The sequence below is a fragment of the Hypanus sabinus genome, chromosome 10, assembly GCF_030144855.1.
Source record: "Hypanus sabinus isolate sHypSab1 chromosome 10, sHypSab1.hap1, whole genome shotgun sequence".
NCBI lineage: Eukaryota > Metazoa > Chordata > Chondrichthyes > Myliobatiformes > Dasyatidae > Hypanus > Hypanus sabinus.
In genome coordinates this window covers 27,853,876-27,873,429 of record NC_082715.1, presented here as the reverse complement: position 1 = coordinate 27,873,429, position 19,554 = coordinate 27,853,876, and the positions used below count along the sequence as shown (strand labels likewise).

At 39.1% G+C, this 19,554-nt stretch overlaps 1 protein-coding gene across 3 annotated transcripts in view; it reads right to left on the bottom strand.

Moving 5' to 3' along the window:
• Nucleotides 1-9,589: 9,589 nt before the first annotated feature.
• LOC132400525 (A-kinase anchor protein 7) overlaps nt 9,590-19,554 on the bottom strand; it is a 166,200-nt gene continuing 156,235 nt past the window's right edge. The window contains exon 8 of one of the 3 annotated variants that reach the window (XM_059981565.1): nt 9,590-11,302. In XM_059981565.1, coding sequence (XP_059837548.1) covers nt 11,142-11,302 — 161 coding nt within the window. In that variant the 3' untranslated portion in view covers nt 9,590-11,141. Of the gene's footprint in view, nt 11,303-11,342; nt 12,100-19,554 lie in introns of those variants that run through there. The other 2 variants (XM_059981564.1, XR_009514281.1) reach the window with 2 other exon arrangements.

Sequence of the window (19,554 nt, the reverse complement as noted above, 5' to 3'; positions counted from 1 at the left end):
AAGAACCAATATGTCCTACTTAAAGTGTGGTGACCAAATGTGGGTGAAATCCTTCAGTTATATTCCAACTAGTGTTCAAATAGTCTCACTTATGTAACACCAGTGAAGCCCAGATGTTCTAGCAGGTCTGGCTATTTCCAACCATTAATGTACAAATATAACCAGGGGTATTTGTACTTGCATACAGTTTGCTTTTGCCTCTATTGTCTTGTTTCACTTGCTTTCGTTCCTTCTTCCAAAAGTAAAGTTTCCTGCAGATTGTGGAGGTGCTTACTGTAGTTCTATCAGAATGATTTAAGCAAAGAGCTGCGTGATTTCAAAAATCCATTATATGGTATATTGGAGGAGAAGGGAAATGGTGACCCTTTTGCATAGCTTCTTTCTACTGTTTAAAACTGGACTCTCCAGGCATGCTTAACACATAGGTAGCTCCAGACCACCTTGGCAGTGCTAGTGTTAAATCATTGTTGCATGAGGAATAATGTTATGGACCTCCTGTTAGGCACAGTATCAATGTGTGAGTGATATCTTTGTCCTCCTATCTCAATTTGCAGTCTGTACTTACGATGAAAATGTTCCATGTGATTCCATAAGACCATACGGCCATATACAAAGGAGCAGAATTAGACTATCTGGCCCATCGAGGCTGCTCCATTTTTTTTTGATTCATACAAGAAACATTAATGAACATTGTAAATGGTCAAACAATGAACACTATGAAGCCCAGTTTCATCATCAATCTGGCTTTTGATTTGAAGCGGATTTCAAATGACTTTTCAAATACAGTACATTTTTGTTCCATCTTTTCTACAAGTTAATTTCATTCTGAGAGCACAAGGAAGAATGACAAGTTTTGCAACACCTGGGGTCTGACACACTGAGCACAAAAACAAAAAGCCACGTTTCACAAAAACTGGAAAATTCAAAAAGAATAGAAGCATTAGTGAAGGAATACTTACAGCAATTCTTTTAACAGCTGGAGGATAATATGCATTTCATATGCATTTCTATGTTTCACATTTGTTTTAAAATAAATACACTTTTTTCTGATGACTGAAAACAATCTGGATGATTTTGGACCATGATATTCTTTCAAGTACCAATACTGATTTAAAGGCTTTAGTAATGTATTGGTTCAGTTTTTAAAATCTAACTTCTGAAGCTGAGGAAGCGGAAGGGCTGTACAATAGGCAAAGGGGCCATGATCTCAATGGGCAAAAGAATCTGCAGATACACTCTAACATCACAATGTGGAAGCATTTCAAAGTGCTCTCATTTTATATATATTTTCTAAAAGGTGTTATGTTTTAAATGGAAACTTATCTCAATTAAGCCCACTCTGCATTGACCTTGGTTTGCTCAGGCAAAGCTTAACTTACCATGTTTCTCATTAGACAATCAGAGGGCAAGATAAAAGAGTCAGTGATCGAGCTGTTCATTAGTTGCAGATGTAACTGGTTGGGGATGGATTTAATCTTCAATGGGCTTTTATTAGTTCAGCTCAAAACCAGGCTGGAAATTGCTCTTCTGACTTGTAGCCTAAGAAAAACCTTTTAATGCCTTGATCTGTCACAACATGTGACCACATCCATTAATAGCTTCAAGGATCTTGGGCTAGTTACATGAATATGTGTATTGTCAAACCAAAATAACCTTTCACATAAAATGCAGATCAGTAAGCTATTGAACATTGATACATGTTTGGGTCTTCTCATGATCTAACTTCTTCCAATAAGGAAAATGGAGTGTTAAAGTTGGTCATTTTTTTTTTAATGCAAACTTAGAAATCAAGTTTTTGCAAAGTGAATCCCATCCTCCCAAAATTGTTCACTGATATGTAGGGCTTCGGTTAATTAATGTTAATGCTGAGTGAATAAATGCTGTCAAGTACTGAGACATCTTGATTTCCCCCTCTCAGACCATGTCCTTTTACAGCTATAACTCTCTCCACTCAGAAATGAGATTCCTTAAATGTTAGAAGACATTCCTAGGTGCATGCATTGGATTGGGTGTTTGGGAATCGGAAGCTGGATATTGTAGATGGTGGAGGGAATGAATGTTTACAAAGGTGGAAAAGGATGTCAGTTAAGTGGGTTGCTTTCTCCCACTGACATCAAATATTTCTGGAGTTTTGCTAGAGATGTGGTAAGTTATTCCATTATGTTTCTGTCATGCTTTGGAGGATAGGCTCTTACAATTGGTGTGGAGGGTCAGGAGGTTGAGAAGTCCAGTGCCTAACCTCTATTTGTAAACCTATTGTTTGTGATTTGTCCAGCTGAGTTTCAGGTCATTTGTGACCCTTGGCAAATTGCTGCTGAGGCATGGTACTGCTAGTGAATGTCAAGGGAAGGTTTTATATGATTGATTTATTATACAAGTACATATATTTTACCATATACTACCTTGAAATTCACTTTCTTGCAGGCATTTACTGGAAAAAGAAAGAAATACTATAGAATTTATAGAGATATACATTACCAGTCAAAGACTGTCGAATAACCAATGTGCAAAAGAAGACAAGCTGTGGAAGTAACAAAAATACAATAGCACTGAGAACATGAATTGTAAAGAGTCCTTGAAAGTAAGTCTTTAGGTCACAGAATCAGATCAGAGTAGTGGTAATTGAGGTTATCCACATCAGTTCAGGAGCCTGATGGTTACAGGATAGTAACTGTTCCTGAACTTGGTTGTGACCTAAGCCTCTGTACCCCATGTAATATTGACCTAAGCCCCCAGTGCCTCATGTACAATGATAGTAGCAAGAGAGGGCATGACCTGGATGGTGGCTGTCAGTGATGACAGATGCTGTTTTCCTACGGCAGAGCTCCATGTACTCAGTGGTAGGAAGGGCTTTAGGACTTTGCCTGTGATGGACTGAGCTGTATCCATCACTTTCCAGAGCCTTTTCCTTTCCTGGGCAACTGGTGTTTCCATATCAGGCTGAGATACAACAGTTAGGACAGTCACTGCTCAGCAGCTTTGTGACACACTACTGTGTGACAAGGTAGCCCATGCCTAGGTCCCACTTCACGTAGGTAAGTGCTGCTTCACTTGCTGTGGAACTGGGGATATAACATCATGAAATTATTGGCAAACATCTAAACTTCTCTTCTAATTACAGAGGGTCACTGATGACACAGTTGAAGATGACTAAGCATAAATATGCTACATTGATAGAAAGGGCTGGGATGTTTGGGCTTACGCAGCAATAGCCACCTTTCTCGTGTGGCATCTGACTCCAGATATTGCAGTGTATATGCTTTTTACTTGATGCTTATTGACTTCAGTTTGACCAGGGTAATCACAGTTGGTCAAGAACTGCCGTAATGCCACAGGGCAATCAATCTCACCTCAGCTCTGGAATTCCACCCGTTTGCTAATGTTTACAACAAAGCTGTGATGAGATCTTCAGCCAGATCTTCTCATAGCTTGAAGTTGATTTCGGTTATCAGTGAGTATATACTGCCACATAGCACTGTTCAGAAAACTATCCGTTGTGATAATCAAGAGAAGACCATAAAAGTAGTAATTAGGCAGATTTGATGTGTCTTACTTCCCGTGGGCAGGCCGCACCTGGACAATTTTCCACATTGCCAGGTAAATATTTTTGTAGCTGTAATGGAAAACCTGACAAGCATTACTGCTAGTGCCAGAGCACAACTTCAATACTGCAGCTGGGGTATTCTGGGCTGCCACTGCGGCACCCAGAATTCTCAACCATTTTAAGATATCGTGTGCAGAGGACCAGACTGGCTTAAGTCTAGATCCTGTAGCAATGGGAGCCCAAGATGGACAATCTAATTCTGGCTAAAGCTGGCTGCAACCCTTTCAGCTTAGTCCATTATTAAGGTTGAGGTTTAGGAGTACTTGAAGGCACATGATAAAATAGGTCGAAGTCAGCATGATTTCCTAAAAGGGAAATCTTGACTGACAAATCTGTTGGAATCCTTTGAGGAAATAGTAGGCAGGATAAACAAAGGAGAGTTGGATAGTAAACACAGATGTTGTGGTCAAATCAAGACGTACAAAAAAGCTGGATGAACTCAGCAGGTCGGGCAGTATCCGTTGAAAGGAGCAGTCAATGTTTCGGGTCAGGAGAGTTGGATGTTTATTTGGAGTTTCAGAAGGCCTTTGATAAGGGACACATGAAGCTGCTAAACTGGAGCTCGTGATATTACATGAAAGGTACTAGGATGGACAGAAGACTGGCTGATTGCAGAAAGCAAAAGAGTGGGAATAAATTGAGCTGTCATGACTGCCAATGTTCTGCAAGGGTTGGTGTTTGGTCTATGACTTTTCACATTATGTAAAAGAATTGATGATACAAGTTTGCAGATGATACAAAGACAGGTGGGTGGAAGTGTTGAGGAAGCAGGGAGTCTGCAGGACTTGTACAGATTAGGAAAATGGGCAAAGAAGAGCCTGGTGGAATATAGTGTAGAGAAGTGTATGGTCATGCACCTTGGAAGGAGTAAAGGCATGGACTATTTTCTAAATGCGGAGCACATTCAAAAATCAGAGCTGTAAAGGCACTTGGGAGCCCTAGTGCAGGATTTCTTAAAGGTTAGCTTGCAAGCTGAGGTGGTAGTAGGGAAGGCAAATGCTTTGTTAGCATTCATTTCCAGAGGACTAGAATATAAAAGCAAGGATGTAATGATGACAAGTGCAGAGAGGGTATAACATCACAATTAGAAAGTGGTTTCCTTTCCTATATTTGACAGGGTTTCTGACATTTGTCCACAACTTTCTGACTGCGTATCACAGAACCACCATTTCCTGTGTGCAGGAACAAGTAGGCCTTTGTGAGAATTCATCTGTCAGGCAGTTACTACATCAAGTGAGCACATCAGCTCATGGACAATTCTCATTTTAGATGCTCATGAGGAGAATTTTGTAGAATCAAATGCCCTTTGTCCAAATCCAACGCTGAGAAGTGGATGCAAAATGGCCTGGCTGGCTTCATCTTTTATATTTAGTTGTATTAATACTGATATAATTATACTTGCTTACCATTTCAGAAGACAGAAGACCAATCACTTGGCTTTGGACCTGAAGCCACATAATAAATGCTCATTTGCATGTAGGTTCAGATCTCCTTCTCTATATGCATTATTGAACCACAGAGACTTCCTACTGAAATAAATCTCCTTATTTTAGATTATTTCATTAACTAAATACAGATTCCCCAGCTCCTCTGTGGGATTTCTAGAGATTCCCTGGAATGAATCCCAATTCCCTAAGTTGTTACACTAGTAAAAAATTATTGTTTTACTAACCTTGTTTCTTTTGAAACCTAATTCAATATGAACTCTATCTTTTCTGAAATACGTTTCCTCATGCCCTATCCCACACTAAGAATTATACTTTTGTTTTTCTGAGAACTACCATTACGATTGCTCTGTCTCCCCAATATGGTCATCTGATTCTCTGCCTCTGCAATCTTTTCTAGCCTTGCTACCAAACTTACAATGCTATGAATTCACCTCTTAGCTCCTCCATTGATGAGTGTGTTCACAGCACTGTACATTTTAATTCCAAAAGTCAGCAAATCCAGAAATAGAAGCCCAAAGACAGAAGACTGAAGCCAGCAAGTCCGGAGATAGAGGCCTGAAGGTTGAAGCACCTGGGTCAGCTTATCTGGAGGTCAGAAGCTCGATGTCTATGAGTCCGGGCCAAGGTCTACGAGATTGAGAGTCTGTAGCCAAGGACTGGAGGCTGCCTGACATGGTGACCTGGGGTGGGAGGGTGAATGTGTGTGAGTGGGAAAGGGGTTAATTTTCCTTCTGTTGTCTTGCTATTTTTTTTTGTTGTCGTTGCTGCCTTTTTTGTTCTGCTAAACACTGTGGGCATGCAATGCCCTCTACCTTGCTGAGGGCAGGCAACAACTCTCTGAAACCTCCTCATACCTATTCCTTGAGGAGAACCCCTCTCCAGATAATCAGAAAATTGCCTCTGACATTAGCACTGATCTCATTCATTCTGGAGAACTCCCATCCACTGCTACCAAACCCATAGTTCCCATACCCTGCACTGCTCACTTCTAGCTCCTACTGAAGATCTGTGACCCTGACTGTCCCATTGTGTCTGCCTATTCCTGTCCCACTAAACTCGACTCCATCCTATCCCCCTTGGTTCAGTCCTTTCCCATCTATACTCACGACACTTCTCATGTGCTCTATCTCCTCACTTTCCAATTCCCTGGACCTGACCACCTAATTACAACCACAGATGTTCATGCCCTATACTCTTCTATCCCCTATCAAGAAGGCCTTAAAGCTCTCTGCTTCTTTCTCAATTAAAGGGCCAACCAGTTCCCCTCCACCACCACCCTCCTCCATCTTGCAGACCTGGTCCTCACCCTCAACAATTTTCCCTTTGGCTCCTCCCACTTTCTCCAGACTCGAGGGGCAGCTGTGGGCACCTGCATGGGCCACAGCTATGCCTGCTTTTTCATTGGCTACGTAGAGCAGTTCATGGAACAAGCCTTCCCCTGGTAATGCTCCCAACTCTTCCTCTGCTACATTGTGACTGCACTAGTGCTGCTTCATGCACCCATGCTGAGCTCATCTATTTAATCAACTTTGTCTCTAACTTCCACCCTGCCCTTAAATTCACTTGGTCCATTTCTGACATCTCCCTCTGCTTTCTCAATCTATCTCCATCTCAGGAGACAAATTGTCAACCAACATCCTTTGCAATCCTACAGATTCCCACAGTTACCTCTTTCTACCCGATCTCCTGTAAAAATACCATTCCATTTTCTCAGTTCCTTTGTCTCCATCACATCTGTACCCAGGATGTGGCTTTCCTTTTCCAGAACATCAGAGATATCCTTCCTTTTCAAAGAACAGTGTTTGCCTTCATCCACCATTGATGCTGCCCTCAATTGCATCTCCTCCACTTCCTGAATGTCCATGCTCATCCCATCTTCCTGCCACCTTAACAGTGATAGAGTTCATCTTGTCCTTCCCTACCACCTATGAGCCTCCACATCCAACACATCATCCTTCACAACTTCTGTCCCCAAAGGGATCCTACCAACCAACAAATGTTTACCTCCCTCCCTCTCTGCTTTCCACAGGGATTGCTCCCTCTGTGATTCCCTTGTCCATTTGTCCCTCCTGGCACTCTTCCCTGAAAGCAGTCAAAGTGCTGCACCTGCACATTCCTCCCTCACCTCCATTCAGGGCCCCAAACGGTCCTTCCAGGTGAGGCAACACTTCATCTGTAAATCTTCTGGGTTCATCTATTGTGTCCAGTGCTCCTGATGTGGCTTTCTCTACACTGGTGAGACCCATCGTAAATTAGGGGTCTGCATCATTGAACATCTTTGCTCCATCTGCTGAAAGCAGTCTATCACCTCCCCTCCTTCCCTTTCTCCTGTCGTCCATTCTCTTCTCTCATCAGAATCCTTCCTCTCCAGCCCCTTAACTTTCATACCCACCTGACTTCACCTATAACTTGCTAGCTCTCTCCCTTCCCCTTACCTTTTTATCCTGTAGTCTTCCCCCTTCCTTTGCAGTCGTGATGAAGGGTCTCGTCCTGAAACGTCGATTGTTTATTCATCTTCATATATGGTTCCTGGCCTGCTGAGTTCCACAAACATTTTTTGTGTGTTGCTTCAGATTTCCAGCATTTACAGAATTTCTCTTGTTGTTTGGCAATATTTGCAGCTGCCCCCAGCATATCCATTGTTGGTTGTTAACGTAAATGACAAATTTCACTGTATGTTTCAATATACTTGTGATAAATAAATCTAAATCTAAACTTAATTTTACTCATTTGACCTTCTGGTTTGTCCCTTCTCAGTTCTGTCACAAAAGCCATTTCATTGCTCTAATAAATTTTCCTAATTCTCATTTTGTATCCTTTCTTTCCATGAAAACCAAATGGGGATGCTTTGCTTTGTTAAAGATACAATGTTGCTTATGAGTTACTCCACCAGCAGGCTGAATGAGTCATACAAATCATTTCCCCATCACTTTCAATAGAAATCCAGTATTTATTTGAACAAACAAATTGTTGATTTCTGATTCTGTCATTTAAATATGCACATTTAATTTTAAACAATGAAGTTTAGAACATTAACATTTATACGTATCGCAAAGGAAACAATATAAAGACAAAGTGAATGTACATACAGTAGATTATTCATATTGGGTTGGTGGGAGAAGACTGGAAAAACTAGAACTAAATAATGCACCATTAAACAAGACACCAAAATTACCATCTCAATATCAAATGTTGGAGTAGAATCAATTCTGTATGTCACATGAAATAACAAATCAAATGGTAAATATCTTCTCATGTTTTAAAACAAGTAAATTATGTTACATATTTTGCTTAAAAATTATTCAGGCACATTTTGTGAAAATTGAGCAAATGACTTGAAAACCAAGCGATAAATAAAACCATAGTAAGGTATTATTTTAAATCAATTTGTAATCATATTTGATAAAAAAATTATAACTGATATCAATAAGCACATCACAAAACATATAGTAACTTTTATCTCGCTGTAGCTGTAAGAATTTAACCACTAATGTGTTCTTTCTTGGTACTAATTCGATTCACTTCATATACAACACAAAATTTAGTGATATAATTTGAAAACATATGCTATGAATTCAACAATGAGAAAACCATAAAAAGAATGAAAAATATGTGAGAACATGTTTGAATAATTATTTTGTTAATACAAGAATTCTTAAAAACATGCCATGTGCATTTTATTCAAACAGATGTCTATTGTGCCTCTCTGAATCCTGAAATGTTTAGCTGGCTTATTTTGACCAGTGTCATTCCCAAATATCAAGAAATCTACAAACGTTCGGAAAAAACCCCAGCAGATTTATGCATTTTTCTCAGGTTCTTTATGCCATTATTTCTTTGGCTTAAGTAAATTAACTTTACAGAGCTTGTAGAAAAGAACTTACAGTGAAAATAAATGAATATGAATCACATTGCTTTAAACAAATTGTCAAATCTAATATCTGAATTACTTATACACAAAATAATACCAGAAATTACTTGTAAAAGCCTTTCTGACTGCTGATAGTGAAACATAAACTCATGCTGCTTCCCCAAAGTGAAACTGACGTTCAAAGGCAACATTGGAATACATCCTTGCTTAAATTCAAACAGCAGTTTAATCCTATTTTCTTGTTTGTTAGCAGCAGCAGAGTGATTTAGGCTGATGACAGTTTTAATGTTAGTCAGTCAACATTTATAACTGCTTAAAATCAACATGTGAAACATAGTATATACTGGACCTGAACTCACATGAAGGTAAGATTGCATATAGATGTCAGATCTCCTTTCATAAATGGATCAGCGAACCACAGATGTTTCCTACTGATCATAGAGTAGAAAACCATTTCTGTTATATTGCTCTCCTTCAGTTTTTTGGTGTTTTCTTTCTTGTGGCCAGTTGGCAGGTGGGTGATTTGTTAATTTTGTGTGTGTCGGGGGGGGGGTGGGGGTGGGAGGGGGGCTTGAGAGCTTTGATCCTACTGTCGCCGTTCTTTTCTGCAAGTGAGCAGATCAGGGATTGTTATTGTCACTGTTTTAATCAGTGGGGGGTTGAGGATTTGTTGCTATTGTTGCTTCTTTTCTGCAGGGGAGAAGTTGGGGCATATTGGGGTTTGCGAGCTTTGTTTTTCTTTTTCATGCCGAGGCGGGGTGTGAGTTGATGTGTTTTCTTCCAACAACTCCCATGGTCTTTCTATATTTCATGGCTATCAGAAGATGAATATCAGTGTTGTATTGTACATGCATACTTTGACAATAAAATGAACTTTGAATAATAGTAAAATGGATGTTAAAAAAGGACAAAAGATGATTTAGTGAAAATTAATTATGTTTGTTAATGAAATAATTTAAACATCACCCCATAATGGATGAAAATCTAAGATTCTAGTTGAGTCACAGAAGGGAGATATCAGTTTTGTATTTGGTAATTGCATAGTCTCGAAAGGGCTGTTTTGCTCCAGTTTTGAATTCTTTGCTTTTGTTTTATTTCGAGATACAGCAAGGTAACAGGCTGTTCCAGTTCAGTGGGCCCACGGTGGCCAGTTACACCTGAACCACCAATTATCCTACATCCTTGGAATGTGGGAGGAAACTTGAGTGACTGGAAGAAACCCACGTGGTAATAGAGAAAATGTACAAACTCCATGCTTACTATATTTATTTTTTATTGAGATATAGCACAGAACAGCCCCTTCCAGCCGTTTGAGCCACGCTGCCAGTATTCCCACGATTTAAACCTAGCCCAGTTTCTGGACAATTTACAATGACCAACCAACCTATCAACTAGTAGGTATTTGGGCTGTGGGAGGAAACTGGAGCACCGGAGGAAACTCACACGGTCACAGGGAGAACCTACAAGCTCATTACAGGCAGCGGCAGGAATTGAAACCAGGTCGCTGGTACTGTAGAACGTTGTGCTAACCACTATGCAATTGGGGAAATGACAACTGTGCAAATACAAGTGAGGCAAATGTTTCATATAGTCTTGAGTGGTAAAAGTAATTTGTGATTCATTTAGGAATTTAATCGACCATGGACCAGTAAAATGAGGCAGATTATATTTAAGTCATATTATCCAAGTAGAAATTTCAGACCTATTGATTAATCCCAAATTAGCAATACAAATTAGTCTAAAGCAGATGCAAATTAAATAAATGCTCTTTAGAACAGCCCTTTCCAAATATCTATGTAGGTGTAATTTATTTAGGTCAAACCAACTAAAAGCTGTTTTTTTCAGTTGATTTCTTACTGACAACAGTAAACCAATCAATGCCTGTTCAGAGATAGAAATTGAAGCATTCAATTTAATAATGTTTAGAAAAAAAGTAAAAGCAGTTTATATGTAGATAGATATACATGTCATCTATGATATAAATGAAATCAAATTGATTCCAAACCACAATATTACATGCCGACTGAATTTCAATAAAGCAATATTTAACTTTATTCTTTCCAATTGAAGTAGTTGATGTTCAAAGTAATGATTATAAGAAACTTGTTTAATATTAGGTGAACTCAATCCTCAATTTCCTCTGAGAATGTATTACTGTACTTTTTTTCCATTTTACACGTCATAAGAATCAATATTGACTGTTATATCCTCCTGCTTATCACTGCTTCATTGCAATGTTTTTTACAGCTATTTCACTCCGTATTTTCATTTGTGTCCCTGGATGCGACAATAGTTCTTTTATCTGATTAACTTTGCACTGTACTGCAATGGTCTCTTTCTGCAGAGCATTCCTAATTACGTCTGAATCGTGTTTTTTTCCTGAAGAAGAAAAGATAGAAATGTGTTTCATTTAACAAAAGACGATTTAATTCTAAAATTTATTCAAATTAAAAAATTAACAAAGTGTAGAGTTTTTTGACTGCAAAATCATAATTATAAATAAATATGTAATATGCCCGTGCCCTAGAAGGTTCAGCTTACATGTAACAATTTAAAAATCTACATAGCTTATTTCAATAATTCAATCAGTTTTATCTGCAATCAGTTTAGATATATTCTACTTTATTATGTTTTACTATTTTTGTTGCATCAATAATAAAAATAATTGTAAAATTACATCAATGAAAATGGTGCCCTGAAGAAAAATCAAATCAACATTTATAGATACTTGAGACCCTTTATCACAATTGACATCCAAACACAAGCAATGAACATAAGACCATTCTTTCCTTCGGTTGTTGTGTTGGAAAACCCTGGATGAATAAACTGTGAAGGTCTTGAATGTTCTTCATTTTGGTTTATTATTTTTTTCCTCAGCTTTTTCATCCTTGGAGCACTGAACATTTGAAACAATGATCATGTGTATTCATAAAAATACTCTCCGCTGACATTAAACACCTGTTTTAAAATGTAACATTTTCACTTCTTGTTGCCATTGTTTGGGTCAGTGTCCTTGACATATTTTGAGCTGATGTTCTGCCCATTTGTGTTCTGTTTTGCTTTAGATTGTGTTTCCTCTAGATACTGTTGTACAGCCTTAATCACAGCGGTCTCCACTAGGCGTTTACTCAGACTGACCAGTTCCTCCTCATCAGGTTCACTCTCATTCTTTTCTCCTACACACCATAACAAACAAAACAGATCAGGTGTCACCTTCTCATATAACACACCAAATCTTTACCACATTCAGTTGTCAACAACTTGCTTTTATATAGCACTTTTAAAGTGGGAAAAGCATCCTAAGGTGCTTTACGTAAACTTAAGATAATTCTATAATGCTGAAACCATTTATATAGTCAACTTTCAGTTGACCAGTTTGCTTATTTTTCTCCATGATCTATATTTCATGAGAGTCTGCTCAGATTTATAGGTTTTTCCTTTTTAAATCCCCAAAATCCACAAAAGGTCCTAATTTAATTCTCACCATGTTTGTGTCGAGACACACCAGTAATAAGGAATGTAATTCTTATTTTTTCAACCTCTAATGTTCACAGGGTCATGAATAATATTTCTCATCCCTGGATGAATACAGTATGGTGCAAACACTGGCTCTTAAACCAATGGAAAAGACAAATTTGTCAGGAATGATTAAAATCGTGGCTCCAAGTGGTAAAGGACATTGCATAATCTATTGTGCACTTCAAAATTTTCACCAATATCAATCAGCACACTCGATTCAACATTCACTATTGATTGGCATGTATCAGTCAACTTGACTAACAGAGAAAACAAAGCAACTTAAGAGACTGAGATCAAAGGTATGAGTTTACACCAAAGGTATACTAAAATGCTGGACCCTTTTTATTTTAATTAATGGGATTAAATGGACCATCATTCACACCCTGAAAAGAGAGAGGGGGGGTGGAGAGGGGTGAAGAAAATCACAACTTTCTCTGTGATCTTGGTTGCAACTCCATGAAGGGTTAGCTGGTAAATGATCCGTACTTCAAAATGCTTTCCCCTTATGAAAGATAAAACAAGTTATTTTTGATACTAGGTAGTCCAGATGTCACTTTCTGCATATTTACAAATACCGTATTATTCAAACACAAAAATAAAATCTCTACTTTTTGGTTACTTGGGAAACAGAACACAAATGACTATAGAGATCAATTGCACAATTATGCCACAGTAATTTCATCAAATTCTAAACCGGAGATAAAACAGGATTGCTACTTCCCAGAATGTGACTAGAAAACCAAATAGCTTTCACTTTAATTAAAGTGGATCAGACATTAAAAGCAAGATTACCAAATAGGCAGTCGTTTTCTTAATGTACTGTAATGGCTTCAGACAAATAAGCGCACAATTCTTCAATATAATGCAGTGCTGAAATTCACACTACAACACAAAATGCAGTTTCTACAGGAGTTCAGCCGTGGCCCAAGTGTAGGGGGAGAGACATAGAGATGGAATAAACAGTTAATTGGGTTTTAACAGGAACTGTACAGAATCAAGGAAAATAATAAACAGCACACACAAAATGCTGGAGGAACTCAGCAGGCCAGGCAGCATCTATGGAAAAGAGTACAGTCGACATCTCCGGGCAAGATTCTGGTTTCAGTCTGAAACATCAACTGTTCTCTTTTCCATGGATGCTGCCGAGCCTGCTGAGTTCCTCCAGCATTTTGTGTGTGTTGCTTCTGATCTTGAGTTAAGACAAATAATTACATATCACAGTTAAGGTTATCCAAAAGTATTTAAGCTTTTCACAGTCAATACCTCATGGAAGGAAAGGAAGACTATTGGTATAATTTGAAAGCAGTCATAGATTCGCACAGCACATCACATTCATGCCACCTTTTTGTCCATCTGCATTAATCTCATTGGCTTGTAATGCAACCAACAGCAGGAGATAAAGAGAATTCATGTACTCAAATTGACTGGACGTGACGGGGGGCCACATATCTAACTTTGTAAAGAAAAATTAGTTGAGTTAGAAGTGTAGAATTACAAAAAAAATTTAATAAATGAGAGGTTAGTTGACTAAAAGCAAATATATTTCTTTAAAGTGGAAGGGACAGTAAAATTGAAACTTTGCTGCCTTTTATTTGTTGTTTGTTGTCTTCTATGCTCTTGCTCTTTCATTGATCCTGTTTACAGTTACTATTCTATAGATTTGCTGAGTATGCCCACAGGAAAAAGAATCTCAGGGTTGTATGTGTATTTGTGTACTCTGATAATAAATTTTACTTTGAACTTTATTGTATAGATGTTGAGAGTGGCCGAAGGGTGGAGAGAGGATGGGAGATCACCTGACTGCTTGGGCAGGAGACAGCTGGGGTCCAATGGGAGATTAGGAGGCAGTGTCAAGGGATGGGAGTGGTTGATTGAACGAATTGACTGGAATGGCGTGGATACCTGTGGGACCATTTTAGAAACAGCATCGGCAAACCCACAGAATGTAGATATGCAATTTATTTTTTCTACAGATCTCCCAGATTATTGTTACAGTCTTGCCATGTTATTCCAGAAGTACCTAACAAACTGTGTGCCCAAGATAAAATTATTCAAGTTCCCCAGTAATGGGAAAGAGTTTTTAGAAAATAAATCCATATTACCTGCAACATCGCCTCCTGCTGTGATAATCAAGAAAGCACATCCGTGTATGTACATTTTTATGTGTCTGAGAAGGATTAGCTTGTTCATGAGGATCTTGACGAATTTTCACAGATGCACATTAGAAAGTAGCCTGACAGGTTGCCCCTGCTCTGCTGTTGACCACCTAAAGCTGGAGAGAGTGGGAAACACTGCCCAGTCCATCACAGGCTTGGCCCATTGTTCCTTTTAGTTGATCTTCGCAGTGCGTTACTTCAGGAAGATGAGTAGAATCACAGACAAAACACTGGAGGAACTCAGCAGGTCAGACAACATCTATGGAAATGTACAAACAGCTGACATGTTGGGCCAAGACCCTTCTTCAGGACTGGAAATAAAGGGGAAGAGGACACAATAAAAAGGTGGGGTAGGGGAAGGAGTTCAAGCTAGAAGGTGATAGATGACATCCAGTGAGTGGGAGGGGGGGGATTGTTTAAGCTGGGAGGAGATAAGGGCTGGAGAAGAAGAAATCTGATAGAGGAGAGTGGATCATAGGAAAAGGGAAGAAGGAGGGTCATCAGGGAGAGGCAATAGGCAGGTGACAGAAGAGGTAAGAGGCCAGAGTGGGGAGTAGAAGGAGGAAGAAGGGGGAGGGGAAGAATTACCAGTAGTTGGAGAAATCGATGTTCAGGTAGAAGCTACCTAGATGGAGTATGAAGTGTTGCTCCTCCAGCCTGACTCGCCTCATCCTGGCAGAAGAGGTGGTCATGGACTGACATGTTGGAACGGGAAAGGAGATGGGAATTGAACTGTTTACACTGCAGATGCTGTGGTCAAATCAACACATACAAACAAGCTGGATTGAAATGTTTGGTGTCTGGGAAATTCCACTTTGTGTGGATTGAAGCAGAGGTGCTCGACAAAATGATCCCCAATCTACATAGGGTCTCACCAATGTAGAAGAGGCGAGTAGTATCATCAAGGATGCCTGCCACCATGGGCATTTTCTTTTCTCTCTTCTTGAAAGCCCTGGTGCTGTGACTTAATTCACCACTGTTATCAGACTTCTCCACTGCCATGTTCTCAAATCCTTGGTTCTAACTCTTCATAATTGTCACTTAAGCATTTCTTTTTTGCACCATTCCAGAGCGCTGTGCTTGTCGCTGTATTTATTGTTGTTTTCAGTATCACCATGCATACTGTTTACTCTGTGACATTACACAAGCAAGGATTATTATTGCACTCTGGTGAATATGACAGTAAATGGATTTGGATCTGAACCTGAATGAAATCATCCTATTCAAGACTCTCATAGTTGGACTGAAACAGTGACTACTGACAGGAAATATCTGGTCACTATCACGTTTCATTCTGGGAAAACATGATGCTGAATGTAATTAAACATCCCAATATATGCCTCCTTGTTAACGTGCAGAATTTAAGGTACAATACGTTGGATCACACAGGGATAAACCATATGTAAATATATTCTGCATATAGCTTGCCCCAATAAATGCATCCAAAGTTTTTGTGTCAACTATTCACTGAGGTTGCAGATTTCATATTCTTACCACTGCTTAGATAACACAAAATTCTTTTTTTTGGGTTTCTCCTCGGTACCAGCCACCTCTAGTTTCTTTTGACTGGAAAAACTTCATATCTGTTGCAACAAAACCTTGCATAATTTTGTCGACCTATGCATTCGTTTCTCAAGGGAAGATCATTATTATCAACCATTCATTATTTCCTGATATGTTCAGTCACGTTTTTGATTTAATCTACACAAATTTTCTCCATTTCCTCTGTGTCCTCATTATAACAGGGTGATCAGTATTCCAAAGATGGCCAAAATACAAAATAAAGGAAGATGGTCAAATATGTCAGAAAAGCAGGTGTAAAGGCTTTGTGCCTTAATCCATGAAGCATTCATAAGATACATGGTATCTTATGGTATCAAACCTACAAGAACAAATTCAGAGAATGTGTCTGGGAAATCTGCCTTGAGATGAACGGGTATGAAGTGTCACAATTACAGAGACGTAGCTGCAGGGAACATCATATTCAGGGATTTCTGCCTTTTGAGAAGGAGAGGTTGGATGGTAGAGATAGAAGAATACTATTGTCAAAAGGATCCAGAATCAACTTTATTCACCATATATTGTACAATTATATGTACGAGGAATTTGCATGTACAGTGCTGATAAGAAGCATTCACTCCCTCTTGGAAGTTTTCATGTTTTATTGTTTTACAACATTGAATCACAGGGGATTTAATTTAGCTTTTTGACACTGATCAACAGAGAAAGACACTGTTGTGTCAAAGTGAGAATGGATCTCTACAAACTGACCTAAATTAATTATAAATATAAAACACAAAATAATTGATTGCATAAATATTCACCCCCTTTAATATGACACAATAAATCTTCAGTGGTGCAGACAATTGGTTTTAGAAGTCTCAGACCTCATTAAACGGAAATCTGTGTGCAGTCAAGCTGTATCAATTGATTGTAGTAAAAATACACCTGTATCTGGAAGGTCCAACTGCAGGTGAGTCAATATCCTGGCAAAAACTATACCTTGAAGACAAAAAAACACTCCAAGCAACTCCACAAAAAGGTTATTGAAAAGCACAAGTCAGGAAGGAGATAGATACAAGAAAATTTCTAAGGCACTGAATATCTCTTGGAGTGCAATTAATCATCAAGAAATAGAAAGAATATGGCACAGCAGTAAATCTGCCTAGAGCAGGCCGTCCTCAAAAACTGAGTGACTGTGCTACAAGGGTACCAGTGAGAGAGGCCACCAAGAGACCTATGACAACTGTGGAGGAGTTACAAGCTTCAGTGACTGAGATGGGAGAGACTGTGCACACAACAACTGTTGCCCGGGTGCTTCACCAGTCACGGCTTTCTGGGAGAACGGCAAAGAGAAAGCCACTGTTGGAAAAAAATACATCACATGAAATCTCAGCTAGAGTTTGCCAGAAGGCATATGGGAGACTATGAAATCAGCTGGAAAAGGTTCTATGGTCTGGTAAACCAAAATTGAGCTTTTGGGCCATCAGACTAAACACTATGCTTCGCAAACCACCACACAGCACCAAAAGCACACCATCGCTACCATGAAACATGGTGGTGGCTGTATCATGCTGTTGGGATGCTTTACTACAGCAGGCCCTGGAAAGCTTGTGAAGGTAGAGGGTAAAATGAATGCAGCAAGATACAGAGAAATCCTGGAGGAAAAGCTGATGCAGTCTGCAAGAGAACTGTGACTTGGGAGAAGATTTGTTTTCCAGCAAGACAATGACCTCAAGCTAAAGCCAAAGCTGTAACGGAATGGCTTAAAAACAATGAAGTTATCGTCCTGGAGTGGCCAAGTCAGAGTCCACCTCAATCTAATTGAGACTTTATAGCTAGACTTGAAAAGGGCTGTTCACTCACGATCTCCATACAATCTGACAGAATTTGAGCAGTTTTGAGAAGAAGAATAGGGAAAAATTGCAGTGTCCAGATGTGAAAAGCTGATAGAGACCTACCCACGCAGACTTAAGGCTATAATTGTTGACAAACGTACATCTACTAAATACTGACCTGAAGGGGGTGAATACTTATGCAATCAATTATTTTGTGTTTTATATTTGTAATTAATTTAGTCACTTTGTAGAGATCTGTTTTCACTTTGATATGAAAGAGCCTTTTTCTATTGATCAGTGTCAAAAAGCCGAATTAAATCCACAGTGATTCAATGTTGTTAAGCAATAAATCATGTAAACATTCAAGGGGAGGGGCGAGTGAATACTTCTTATAGGCACTATGCATGTATATGGTGAATAAAGTTGAAGAAGACATTGTTAGGAAGAGTGTAGAGACTCCCGAAGACTAGCTGCAGAGTAGGAAAGAGCAATGCAATAATTGTGAGAAGCATGAATGTCTACCAGCTGGGAAAGGGTAATTAATTAAATGAATTTATGCTATGGAGCCATTATAGATACGAAATTCTACAGATGCTGGATATCTTGAGCAACGCACACACACACAACGCTGGAGGAACTCAGCAAGTCAGGTAGCATCTATGGAGGGTGAATAAAGAGTCGAGGTTTCAGACCAGAAAGGTGGGGAGAGTAGAAGCCTGAATAAGAAGCTTGGGGGAGAGACAGAGTACAAGCTGGCAGGTGATGGTTAAACTAGACGATGGAGGAGATTGAAATAAGAAGGTAGGAGGTTTTATGTGGAAGAGGTAAAGGTTTGAAGAAGGAGGGACAGTGGACCATGGAAGAAAGGGAAAGAGGAGGAGAACCAGAGAGAGGTGATGACCAGAAGAAGGGAAGAGAGGAGTGAGAGGATAACCAAATGGGCGATAGAAAAGGAGGGGGTAGTAATTACTAGAAGCTGGAGAAATTGATGTTCATGCCATAAGGTTGTATGCTGCTCTGTTGAGTTTGGCCTCATTGTGGCAGCAGAGGAAGTTATGGGGAGACTTGTTGGAATGGAAATGGGAAGCCAAGTGGAAATGGGTACTTCAAAAGTCAAATTTCAATGTAAACTTATCAAAGGACAAATATGTCACCAAATACCACTTTGAGACTCATTTTCTTGTGGGCATCCACAGTAAATACACATAGAGGGACAAACAACCAATGTGTAAATGACAACAAATGTTACAAATGCAAACAAAAAAACCAAGAAGTAAAAATAAATATGTGACTAATAAATATTGAGAACATGAGTTGTCAAGTCCTTGAAAGTAATTCCATAGCGTGTGATCTCAGTTTAGTGTAGGGGTGAGTGAAGTCATCCCCTCTGCTTCAAGAATTGAATTGAGTTGACTTTATTACTTATATCCTTCATATACATGAGGAGTAAATGTCTTTATGTTATGTCTCCATCTAAATGTGCAATGTACAATGTGCAATTTATGGCAATTTATTACAAATAGTATGCACAACAGGATAGTCAATATAACATAGTACAGTTGTGTCAGCATGAGTTAAGCTGTCTGATGGCCTGGTGTAAGAAGCTGTCCCAGAGCCT